Below are 12,153 nucleotides of genomic sequence, written 5' to 3'. Positions count from 1 at the left end.
ATGTTAACCTTTCAAGGTGGAGGTTTATTTTCATTTTATACACAGATGGGAGAAAAAGCTAGCCTGGAGCCATTTTAAGTACTTCCCGAGTACTCTTGGGAGTATGAGAAGAGCTCTAGACGTTGGAACAGAAAACTCAAGAAAATAACAACTTTTAAGAAGGACTTGAGAACCAAGAGAGGGCAGACCTCTACAACAAACAAAACAGGCACCCTGAGGGCAGGCGATGAGGGCTGACAAGGACGCGTGTGCAAATCCAAGAAGCTTCAGGGATGATCCCAACATAGGGCCGTGTTCAAGGAACCAGTGCAAGTACCAGTAGGAGAGAGTTGACTGAGGGAGGTAAGAGAAAGGGGAAGAAGCAAGGGGCAGCCTGGGTGACTCCGTCGTCTGAGCATCTGACTCCTGATCTCAGTCCAGGTCTTGATCGCAGGTTGTGAGTTCAAGCGCTGTGTTGGGCTCCATGCTGGGTGTGGGTTGGGTGCGGGGCCTACTTTTAAAATAAATAAATAAATAAATAAATAAATAAATAAATAAATAAATAAGAAAGGGGAAGGAAGATTCCAGACTGTGTGGAACCAGTAAGACTCTCTATGTTAGTAATTATATATATATTTGGTGGCAGTGGGGATAAAATCACAGTTGATTTTTGTCTAAGTTTGTTTATTTTAGAGAGGGGGGAGGGGCAGAGGGAGAGAATCCCAAGCAGACTCCCCGCTGAGCACGGAGCCTGAAATGGGGCTTGATCCCACCACCCTGAGATCATGACCTGAGTTAAAATCAAGAGTCAGATGCCCAACCAACTGAGCCACCCAGGTGCCCCCCTCCCCTGCACCCGGCCAGTTGGTTTTAAGCAGGGGGGCTAGGGCTGTCAAAGAAACAACTTCAGTTATTTTTGGATTCTCCAATACACCTTAGAAGATTCACTCAGTTTCCCAGTGCTCTCCTGTGTCTTTGAGCAATGTCTGCATTTTTGTCAACTCCTCCACCAGCCTGAGGCCAAAGCTCTATTTCTCTTATCGGAATTTTTCACCTGTTTAAAAGGCTATCAACTAGACCTCTTTAAATAAACACTTCAAGATTTTTCCTAAAAGCTTTACAATAGAAACAATAAGCCCAAGCCCCAGTGTCCCACAGACTTTCAGTACTTCTCAGGGGCAAACATCTTAACTTAGCTGTGCTTTCTAGTCATTGCCTCCATATACAAAATGATGTGTTCATACAGTTTAAAAAAAAAAAAATTCTGACATTTTCTGTTTTCCTCTCACTTTGGTGAACAGATGCAGCATGCCCCGGTGAGGACTTACCCCTGTCCCGCTACTCCTCGGGACCTCTCCCCCAGTATTGTTCTATGGCCATCATCAGATAAATCTTTACAAAGATCATGCATTACAGAATCATATGCTGTATCCCTCCTATGCTGAGCAGGGAGCCAGATGCGGGGCTGGATCCCAGGAGCCTGGGATCATGACCTGAGCAGAAGGCAGATGCTTAACCAACTGAGCCACCCAGGCGTTCCCTAGAGTTCTTACAAAAGTTTATTTTTCCTCGAATTTCTAGGATAATTTTCTTTTTTGCAATGTCTTCTTTATAATAGCCTGTCTTGGTTGGATACTCTGTCCATTATCCCTGAATCTTGTGCCTGTAGGTAATACTGGTGAAGGACATACATTTGACCCTTGAACAACACAGGTCTGAACTGTGCAGATTCACTTATATGCAGATTTTTTCCAATAAATCCAGTACAGTACTATAAATGTATTTTCTCTTGAGATTTTCTTAATAACGTTTTCTTTCCTCTAGCTTACTTTATTGTAAGGATAAAGTATATAATACATAAAACAGAAAATATGGGTTAATTAACTTTATGTTATCAGTAAGGCTTCTGGTCAACAGTAGGCTATCACATAGTTAAGTTTTGGGGGAGTCAAAAGTTATATGTGAATTTTCAACTGCTGGGGGGCGGTGAAGGGATCAGTGTCCCTAAGCCCCTGTGTTGTTCAAGAGACAGCTGGAAAGGGAAGAGGTTCAAAGACACTAGGTGTAGATTAGATAGTGAGGAAGTTGATTCTCTTTTCAATTCTCTCTCAATCCTCAAGTCTTTCTTGAGTTATTTTCTTAAGTCTTGATCCCCAAACATCTGCAGTCCATGGGCTTCCTCCTGGGCTCTGTCCTTCGACTGGCTCCACCTACTTCATCAGAGACCACTCCTCTCACTCCTTTGCCATCTGAACAGTATTGAAACCCCGCCCAACGTTTCATTTACTCATTCAATAAATACTTAGTTCCTACTATGTACCAGACCCTGCTGCAGGCATGTGGGATACATCAGTGAACAAAAGAGCATTTATTCTATTGTGGAGAAGCAATGGAGGAAAAAACATAATAAAGAAGTAAAAAGTCTACAGTATGTTATGGGAGGTAAATCCCATCCCAAGGAAGAGAACTGAAAAGCCTGTTTGGTAGGGCAAGGGGGATTAGGAATGCAGAGCCATTAGGGGAGCCCTCATTCAGAGATGAGATTCACAGAAAGACAAAGGAAGTGAGGGATTTTGTCTTCCGTTTTAGGCAGAGAAGATAGCCAGTGCGATGGATGGCCCTAGACAGAAATTGACCCCTTCCATTCTATACGTTGTGGGTTTATGCTTTTTAAGATTATTTTATTCTCAGGTAAAATGTCCTGGACCTGGAGAGACTGGAGATAAACAAAAGAATTCAATTTGTTAAGATGCCTGGGTGGCTCCGTTGCTTAAGCATTTGCCTTTGGCTCAGGTCATGATCCCAGGGCCCTAGGATCAAGTCCTGCATCGGGCTCTTTGCTCAACTTCTCCCTCTGCCTGCTGCTCCCCCTGCTTGAGCTCTCTCTTCCTCTGACAAATAAATAAGATCTTAAAAAAAAAAAAATTTTCAATCTGTCACCTTGAACCTGAAGTCTTATTTCTAGGTCTTTGAAACCATGAGATGAACAAGTTACCACTTGCTCTTTGCTTTTCTACTTTCTTCTGAGAGCCTACAAGCATTTTGTATATATTTTTTCCTTTTGAATTTTACAGATCCCCTTTGAACTAGGGAACTTTTAATATGTTCTTCATAAACGAAGAAAATGGAGAACTAAAAATAATATGATTCACCTAAGAGGTTAATGATAGAATGACAAAAAGCCTATCTTGTACTCCCCAACTTTGTTTCCTTTTCTTGCCAATATTGCTTGTCTCTGAATCTCATTCTATCATTATAACAACTTGAAACATTAAAAAAATAGAGATGTTGAAGGAGAAATAGCATTTTATTTTTCTTATTTTTTTTTCAAAAATGTGCATTTATTCAGCAAATATTTATTGAGCATCTACTATGTACTAGGCAGTGGTCTAGGTACCAGGGATATAGTGCTGAAAATGATAGACATGTGTCTATTCTCATATATTAGAATTTTCTTGAAGGCTGGTGATAGATGTGATAGATAATAAACAGATTAACTAATTAATAAAACCATAAGAGAGCCTTATAGGCCTTGATAAATAGTCTGACTTTTATTTTAAATGGGTTCGAAGACTTTGGAGATGTATTAATTAGAATTAGTATTGTCTACATGTAACAAGGACCAGCTAGAGTGGCGTTAATTTATTTACTCTTAAATTTATTTCTCTCTCATGTAAAATGCTTTGTCTCATCATTGGGACTAGTATAAAGGGACTAGTATGATCATCAGAAACTCTTGGTGCAAAAATGGCTGCTGGAGCTCCAACTGTTATGTTTACATTTAACACTAGAAGAAGAGAAACCAAAGGAAAAAAGAAAAAAGAAAAGGGAATGCCCCTTCCCTTTTAAGGAATGTCACCTGGCTATATCCAGTTGCAAGGGAGGCTGGAAAATGGAGCTGCCCTGAGTAAAATTGAGTTCTACTTCTAAGGAGAAAAGGGATAATAAAGCTGAGATAGGAAACCAACAGTCTCTGCCACAGAAATCTGAGTCATGTTTCTAAAAACATATTCTGTCTTCTCTGTAGAGAACAGATTGCAGGGATTGAACTAGAAGGGAGGTCAGTTTTTCACACTTGTCCAGATAAAATTTGGTGGTGGACTCGGGTGGTACCGTAGTAAAGATGGACAGAAGAAGATGGATTCAGGTATGTTTTGAGGTTAAGTCCATGGGACTTCCTGATGGGCTGAATGGGATGAGGGAAAGAAAAGAATCCAGAACATTGCCTAGGTTTTTTGCCTTGAGAAAATGGATATATGGCTCTGATGCTTAGTAAGATCAGAATATAGGTTTATGGAAGAGAGATTCAAGAGTTCTGCTTGGATCATGTTAATTTTTAAATGCCTGTTAGGCATTCAAACAACAGTTGCCAAGGGGGCATTTGGATATATGAATCTGTAGTTAAGGGTAGACGTCAGGCTCAGAGCTTAAACAATTGTCAGCCATTGGCATGTGACTGCGATTCATAGTCATGGGCAGATGAAATTACCTAGGAAAAATGTGGATAGAGAAGGGAGCCCAGGACCAAACGGAAGCTCACCAACACTGGGAATGTTGGTAGAGGAGTAGGGGCTGGCCCAGTGGACAGCAAATGAGGAAAGCAGCCAAGAGAATGGCTGTTAGAAAACCTGGTGAAAAGAGGGAATGGTCGGTTGTATTTAATGCTTGCTGAGAGGTGTAATAAGATACAGACAAACGTGACCTTTGGCTATGGCAACATGGTAGCCACTGGTAACCTTTACAAGAACAGTTTTAGAAGAGTAGAAGGAAAAAGGCGTAATTTATTCAGCATCTAGTCACTAGAAATACATTAGCTGGCAGTCTAGGGGGAGAGGTGGGCAAATTATTCCTTACACAGTGTGACAGTAAGAACCATGATGGAGGTCTGCACAGGGCACAGGTGAGTCGGGGCACTGAATCTATGGGGACAAGGGCACAGAAGGCTTTCAAAAGAAAGTGATAACTGTGTGCCTTAACTGCATTTTTAGAAATTAAAGGATCTGTGGAGTAATGCATTGGCCTTGAAGCTGGGAGACCTAGGGTCTAGTCCTACCTCTATCCCTGACAGGTGATCTGAGACAAGTCCCTTCCCCTGTCTAGGCTTCTTCCTTCCTTCTGCAGGGGGAAAGGTCTAGATCGGACCATCCTTATTTGTTTCTGTTTTAAGATCATTATGGAATTTTCTTACCTGTTGGAGTCTGGATAGACTGAAGGTTTGAAGTTCAAAGTTCTCTGCCCTTTAGTTAGCCTTTGGGGTATATATTTAAATGTCTACATTTGTCCACTAGAAACAGATCATTTATTCATTGTTTTAGTTGCTGCAGGGTCAATTAGTTAGGACAATGTTATCGTCTATAACCAACCGTAACATTTCAGTGGCTTAACGGAGCCACTGCAAGTCACTCCAAGATGGGCCATTTTGCATGAATATTATTTTGAATTAAAAGCAATCCAAACCCAGCAAATTGGAGAAAAGCCCTTTACCTGCCGCTCAACTGCCTACTTTACCAGGAAGAGAGCTATTAAACAGAGATTCCTCTTTACCAAAGAAACTTCTCTGCATAATAAGGCAACCTTTGTTTTCCAAACATCTCCTCTCACCTTCCTGGTCTTTCTTCCCTTTGTATCCTCAGACCCCCTCCCCTTCCCCTTAGCTTTTACAAGTTTCATGTTTCCGCACTGTCTTTGGAATTTCCATGTCTGCATGGATTCCCCTTATTGACATCTATTAAATTTGATTTTCCCCTGTAATCTGCCTCATATCAATTTGATTCTTAGTTCAGCTCGAAGGACCTCTGGAGGGCAGAAGAAATTCTTCCTCCCCAATGACACAATAGAATAATTTTTTTCCTCCGCATGTAACGATCTAATGAAAGTTCTGGCAAATGGTCTTGAACACAGGAAGTCAGGGACCCAGGCTCCTTCCATTCTGTCCTTTTGCCGTCCCTTAGATTCTCACAATTATTTGCTCTCTGGCGGAAGGAAAGGTGGAGAAGATACCAAACCATCTCAGCTCAGAGGTGCCAGATATCACTTCTGATAGAATTCCATTTTAAGTGAATCGCATGGGTTCACTGAGACACAGTGGAGTCTGGGAAATGGAGAGTTGGGCTGGGCAGCAGGCACTGTATTGGGAAAGCGGAACAAGAGTCTTTGGTGGACACCAGACGTTTCTCCCACGTGGAACATTTCGTGACCCATATAACTCATTTGTTTGTTTATTTTCTAGCTGAAGAAGAGATCACCTTTTCCAAAATAGAGATTCCTAAGAAATCGGAGTTATTTCCTGAAAATCTCAGGTACAGGCATGCATGACTGTTGAGGCATAAACAATTGTCATTAAGTTCAGAATACTGTTAAAATCTCCTGTCCATTGAGTTCTTTTCGGCCTCTTTGGTACAAGTGGGGAGATGCTGGGGTGTGTGCATGGTGAGTTCTGTCAGTAGTGTCCACATCGAGTTTGATTATCTTGCTCTTTTCTTAGTTTTTAAAAATATTTTCATATCAAAAGCTAAGTGTAGCTACAAGTCATTCCTCCTATTTCTGCATTTGGACAGTCCTGAAGAAATACGAGAAAAGATCTTGAGTTTCTTTGACGTCGTTATAACAAAAATGAGGACGTCTGATGAAGACATCATTCCTCTGGAATCTTGCCAGTGTGAGGAGATCGTAGAGATGGTCATCATGCCTCTGGCCCACCATTTTCTGGCGTTGGGAGAAAACAACAAAGCCTTGTATTACTTCCTAGAAATTACATCTGCTTATCTCATCTTGGGGGATAATTACATGGTAAGGTGTTTCTACCCCACTCCCCTCCATCCTTGAGACAAGTTAAATACCACAGCGCCCAAAGGGAATCTCTGGGGTGTTGTGTGTTTTTTTATTACTTCATGTTCTTGATTCCTGCCAGCACCCCTTTCGTCTGAAAATCAAATTGCTGAGAAGGGAAATGACCTGAGATTGAGAAATGAAAGTTAGAACAAATTGAAAGTAGCATTATACAACATTTAAAATAGCGCCCTTTGGAAACTCGCCGCGAACTGTCTACCTACATGGAAAGGGGGTGGGATGTCTTGCTCATTCCCAAAATGATGCAGAAAGGACTCTTGGTCCCCACGCTGCCGTTTCAGCAGAGTCTCCTCAGTAATGGCCCTGTGGCATTTGCCTCCTGTCCTCCCTAAACACCTGTGACCACAAATACCTGTAGGTCTTTGGATAAGCTCACCCACTTTGGTCTTCGTGTAATTTGTGCTAAATTATCATACATTTCCTTTAGACCACCAAAACACTAGTGTTTCTCCGGGATAACTGTAAATAACATTCCAGGGCAAAAGGCCCCTAGAAACGTGGGGATTTGAGTATAATGAAGTAAAACGAATTCATTGTTCAGTAAGTTGGGAAGCACTGAGCGGAATGAAGCTTGACAGGTTTCTTTACTGCAAATATTTCATGGCCTTAATCTGCTAAGATATGTGTCAGTCTTCCAGAGGGTCCGGCTAGTTCTGGGGCATACTGCGTTTCTCAAACCTACTTGACCTTAAACCACTTTTCACAGAGCAGCTGGCCAGACTAACATTGCATGAACTCACTTTAGGAAATGCCCCTCTGGCCCTTGCTTCATCTGACTCACATACTGAAGAGGCACGCGTGCAGTTCATGGCCACACTGGGGGTCTGTTCCGTATTTAAAACTACTTTTGATCACAGCAGCCTAATCGGCCCTCATACCTTAGATTTTTATAAAATTTAAAAATTTAGTCATTAAATATGTTGGTAAGCCCCAGTTCTCAGGGTTTATGTTAAAGATGGAAGTCGCCCATGCATATTATATATACAGGAATACGTATATGTAAATACACACACACACACACACACACACACACACATGGAAAAGGGGGCTATGGTCAGTGAGTCCCAAGAAGAGAAGGCGGAAGTAGCCCTGGGCACCAACTTGCTAAGCGCCTCCATCTCAATTAGCAGGGAGTGGGGGGATGGCCAGGAAGACAAGGATTGGAAGCAGAGCCCTGGTGGGTGCAAGTTACCCACAATGTGCCATTGGCATCCTCTCTCCCATCAAAAAATAATCTAGTAGGTCCAGGTCAACTCCTGTTTCCCTCTTCTGCCTCCCACTCATATCCCTTTGGCTGTATAAGACTTGAGGACATCGCCTTCCCTTGTTTTACTCTTCAAGTCTGACCTTGCCTTGGTACTCACATGTACCAAGGCTGTCCTGTCTAACGATGTCACAGTAGGTTTAAAATGAAGTGGGGAGAGTTGCTCAGGGCCTTGCCTTCCTAAAGAGGCCCCCGGCAAAGGAAATGGGAGTGGTTCATAACTCACGCCAAAAATCAAGACCAGCTTCTCATAGATGTGGTGATGCCATCAGGGGCAGTGGGTACCTTGTTGGAAATCGGGGCCATCGGGGGTGGAATTACTCAGAGGAGGAAATTGCCCTGGGTCCATCCTCCAGAGCGAGTGATCCAGTGGACAAAGACAGGCCTGCAGGTGGCCAGGATCTTCACCAGGAGCCACTACCCAGAGCTGCCTAAGTTTGGAAGCCCTTACTAATGAGGAGCAGGGGATGCGGGCGGAAGTGGGTCCTGCAGCCGAAGCTGCACCCCCCCATTAGCGGCTGGACCCCCGCTGACTCCTATTCTGTGCCCCTCTGCTGGCTGCAGGCATACATATACTTGAACGAGGGAGAGAGGTTGCTGAAAATGCTCAAGGACGACAAATCCTGGAGTCACACTTTTGAGTCCGCTACCTTTTACAGCCTCAAAGGCCAGGTAAGAAACCGTGGAAAACAGAAGCATGTGTTATTGGTCACTGGGGCGTTCTATAGAAGAAGCAGCAGCCGTCCCTGTACCTCCTGCACCCTCCTGCCACCCTCTGCCACGAATCCTTGCCACGCCCACAGAACCTCACACCCCACGACTCCAACCTCCTTGCCATCACTTGCCAGCAGCGAGCTCTTCCTTGTCCTTGTGGGTGATGACGTCGTCATGAAAGGTTTCTTTTAACAACCTCCAAAACTGGACCCGCGTGGGGGAAACATATTCTCAGAGGTAGATGATTCACAAGAAAGATGCTATGCGAGATGCTAGTCCCCCAGCCATCCTCCCAGGCATACGTGTGTAAACGTACTATTGTGCCAGGCACACGGGGAGCTCGTTCCTAGGGCCTGAGTTACCTTTTTGATAAGAATCCCAGGAATATGTGTGTTGGAACATCCGGGTTAAGTCCAGAGTCACTGCTTTTCCTCGCTCCTCTCTCCCCCTCCCTTCTCGCCGCAGGTCTGCTTCAACATGGGCCAGATGGTGCTTGCCAAGAAGATGCTCCGGAAGGCACTCAAGCTCCTCAACCGCGTCTTCCCTTACAACTTAATCTCCCTGTTTATTCACACGCATGTTGAGAAAAACAGGCACTTTTACTATGCGAATCAGCAGGGCCAAGAGAGCTCGCCTCCAGGGTAAGGGAAGGAGCTGGCAAGAGCTGGAGGTCTCACTCCCCAGACAGAGACCTGCGCAGACTCCCATCAGCCCCCAAAGCCAGCACCTCTAGGGGGCGCAAGAAGGCCTGGGGGCTCTGCCCTGAGGCTCACTGGTGCAGGAGGGAGCCCGTCCAGGAGGCCCCCAGGCGAGGTTGGGGTTGCCCCAGCAGCTTTTGTGAAAGTGAGCTCAGGTGACAAGAACATCAGGGAGCCCTTTGCAAGCCGAGCTCCAGTGCCGCGCCCTAGTCTGTCCCTCCAATCCCTCTGGCCAGCGTGTGTACTAACTGCACCATGGCTCCTGGGGCCTCAGTCACAAGCCCTTTTCCATTCAGGGGTACAACACTGCCCCCAACTGAAATAGAAGGTCCCAAAGACCTCCGCAGAGGAGAGACTGCCCACGCATCTGAGCATCTGGATGGGGATGTGGGTCACATGGGAGGATCCATCAGTCAAACCGCTAAGGTTTATACATCTCAACATATGTAAATGTTGCCTCTTAAACACTATAAAAAATAATAATGGGGGGGGAACCCCAGTGGCTCAGTCGGTTAAGCATCTGACTCTTGGTCTCAGCTCAGGCCTTGATCTCAGGGTTGTGCGTTCAAGCCCCGCGTGGGTAGTTGTTGAAGCTGGGTGTTACGGCATGCAGTTCATGATATTTTTCGGCTTAACCATGTGTATGTTTGAAATTTTCCACAATAAAAGTTTCCAGATATATTCCACCTATCCAGTCGGCACCGAGGGAAATGCCACCTAGCTGGGGATCTGGAGAGCTGACGGAGGACGGACATCTCTCCCATGTTGGGAGAGGCCGGTAGCGTATCCCTACAGGTTCTGCCTAAGACACAAGCATCTGTTTCTTTTCTTTCTTTCTTTTTTTAAGATTCTATCTATTTATTTGACAGAGAGAGAGACAGCCAGCGAGAGAAGGAACACAAACGGGGAGTGGGAGATGGAGTAGCCAGTGGGAATGGGTGAAACCAGGGGGAGAGGGAGTAGCCAGGCAGGAGAGAGAGTAGCCAGGGAGACAGGGAGAATCCAGGGGAAGTGGGAGAAGCAGGCCAGGCTTGAGCAGGGAGCCCAACGCGGGGCTGGATCCCAGGACCCTGAGATCATGACCCGAGCCAAAGGCAGATGCTTATCCGACTGAGCCATGCAGGCGCCCCCAGGATACCTCTTTCTTCCTCCTTAAAGGTCTTTATTTGAAATCTGCTTTTTGATAAATATTTCTAATTATATTTTGTTTTCTTGGTTTTGTTAAATCACTAATATTGCAGGCAACTTGCTTATCATAAAGATAAGGTTCCCATTTTTATCATAATAGAAGGGACAGTTGGCTACATTCTCAGTTAAATGATTATTGAAGCCAAGACTGAGACCCCAGACATTCTTTGTAGGTGGTCATCCATCCTCCCCTTGAATACCTCCCGCACAGGAAGTTCACCACCTCCTGTGACATTCCATTCCGTTGTTGGAATGAGTCTTAGTCGGCTCAGGCTGTTATAACGAAATACCATAGACTGAGTGGCTTATAAATAGCAGACATTTATTGCTGAAGTCTGAGAGAGATCAGAGTCCCAGCATGGTCGGGGAGGGGCCTCTCCATGGTCACAGACTTTTTTCATCTTCATATGGTGGGAAGGGGCTGGAGAGCTCTGGGGTCTCTTTCATAAGAGCCTTAACCCCATTTATGAGGGCTCTACCCTCATGACCTAATGACCACCCCAAGGGCCCACCTACTCTTACCATCACTTTTGGGGGTTAGGATTCAACATCTGAATTTGGTAGAGATGCGTTCCGATCATAGCAGAATGTAATTGTTAAAATGTTCGTCTCCTTGGCTGAGCTGAGGCCTAGCTCCTGATGGCAATGCTCACTGGATGACGGGACACACTGGGATGGCCCGGCTGGAAATGGCCGGGGCTTGAGGCCCGGCACCACCACATCCCAGCTGTGTGACTCTGGGTTAGTCACTCAACCTGTCTGAGTCTCACCTGCTTACGTAAAATGGGGTTCCTTATTTCTTCCTTTCTTCCAGGCTTGTTATCAGAATCAAATGTGATGAATTACATAAATGTGCTTTTAAAATAACTTCATTTAGGGGCACCTGGGTAGCCCAGTCGTTAAGCACCTGCCTTCGGCTCAGGGCATGATCCCGGAGTTCCGGGATCGATCCCACATCGGGCTCCTCAGCTGGCAGCCTGCTTCTTCCTCTCCCACTCCCCTGCTGTGTTCCTTCTCTCGCTGACTGTCTCTCTGTCACATAAATAAATAAAATCTGTAAAAAATAATAATAATAAAAATAAAATAAAATAACTTCATTTAAATAGCAAGGACCTGACAGGGGACACGTGATTTGCATAAATTATCTTTTTTTTTTTTAAGATTTTATTTATTAATTTGACATAGAGAGACAGCCAGCAAGAGAGGGAACACAAGCAGGGGGAGTGGGAGAGGAAGAAGCAGGTTCATAGCGGAAGAGCCTGATGTGGGGCTTGATCCCAGAACGCTGGGATCACGCCCTGAGCCGAAGGCAGATGCTTAACGACTGCGCCACCCAGGCGCCCCTGCATAAATTATCTTAATCAATCATCACAACGTAGGTATTATGCTCCCCATTTGGTAGGGGGGAGAAAATGTGCTTCATAAAAATTAATGTGCCTGCGCTTTACCATCTTGGAAAGG

The 12,153-nt window shown here is 44.8% G+C and overlaps 1 protein-coding gene across 1 annotated transcript in view; it reads left to right on the top strand.

Annotated features, from left to right (window-relative positions):
* The window catches only part of ADCY10 (adenylate cyclase 10), an 81,073-nt gene that overhangs the window by 56,786 nt on the left and 12,134 nt on the right, over positions 1 to 12,153 (top strand). The window contains exons 22-25 of the mRNA XM_044387949.3: positions 6,209 to 6,278; positions 6,537 to 6,768; positions 8,657 to 8,764; positions 9,272 to 9,447. Of these exons, the coding sequence (XP_044243884.1) occupies positions 6,209 to 6,278; positions 6,537 to 6,768; positions 8,657 to 8,764; positions 9,272 to 9,447 (586 nt within the window). The remainder of the gene's footprint in view (positions 1 to 6,208; positions 6,279 to 6,536; positions 6,769 to 8,656; positions 8,765 to 9,271; positions 9,448 to 12,153) is intronic.

The sequence above is a fragment of the Ursus arctos genome, unplaced genomic scaffold, assembly GCF_023065955.2.
Source record: "Ursus arctos isolate Adak ecotype North America unplaced genomic scaffold, UrsArc2.0 scaffold_2, whole genome shotgun sequence".
Classification (NCBI taxonomy): domain Eukaryota; kingdom Metazoa; phylum Chordata; class Mammalia; order Carnivora; family Ursidae; genus Ursus; species Ursus arctos.
Note: the sequence above shows the minus strand (reverse complement) of the source record. Positions and strands in the feature narration are given on the sequence as shown.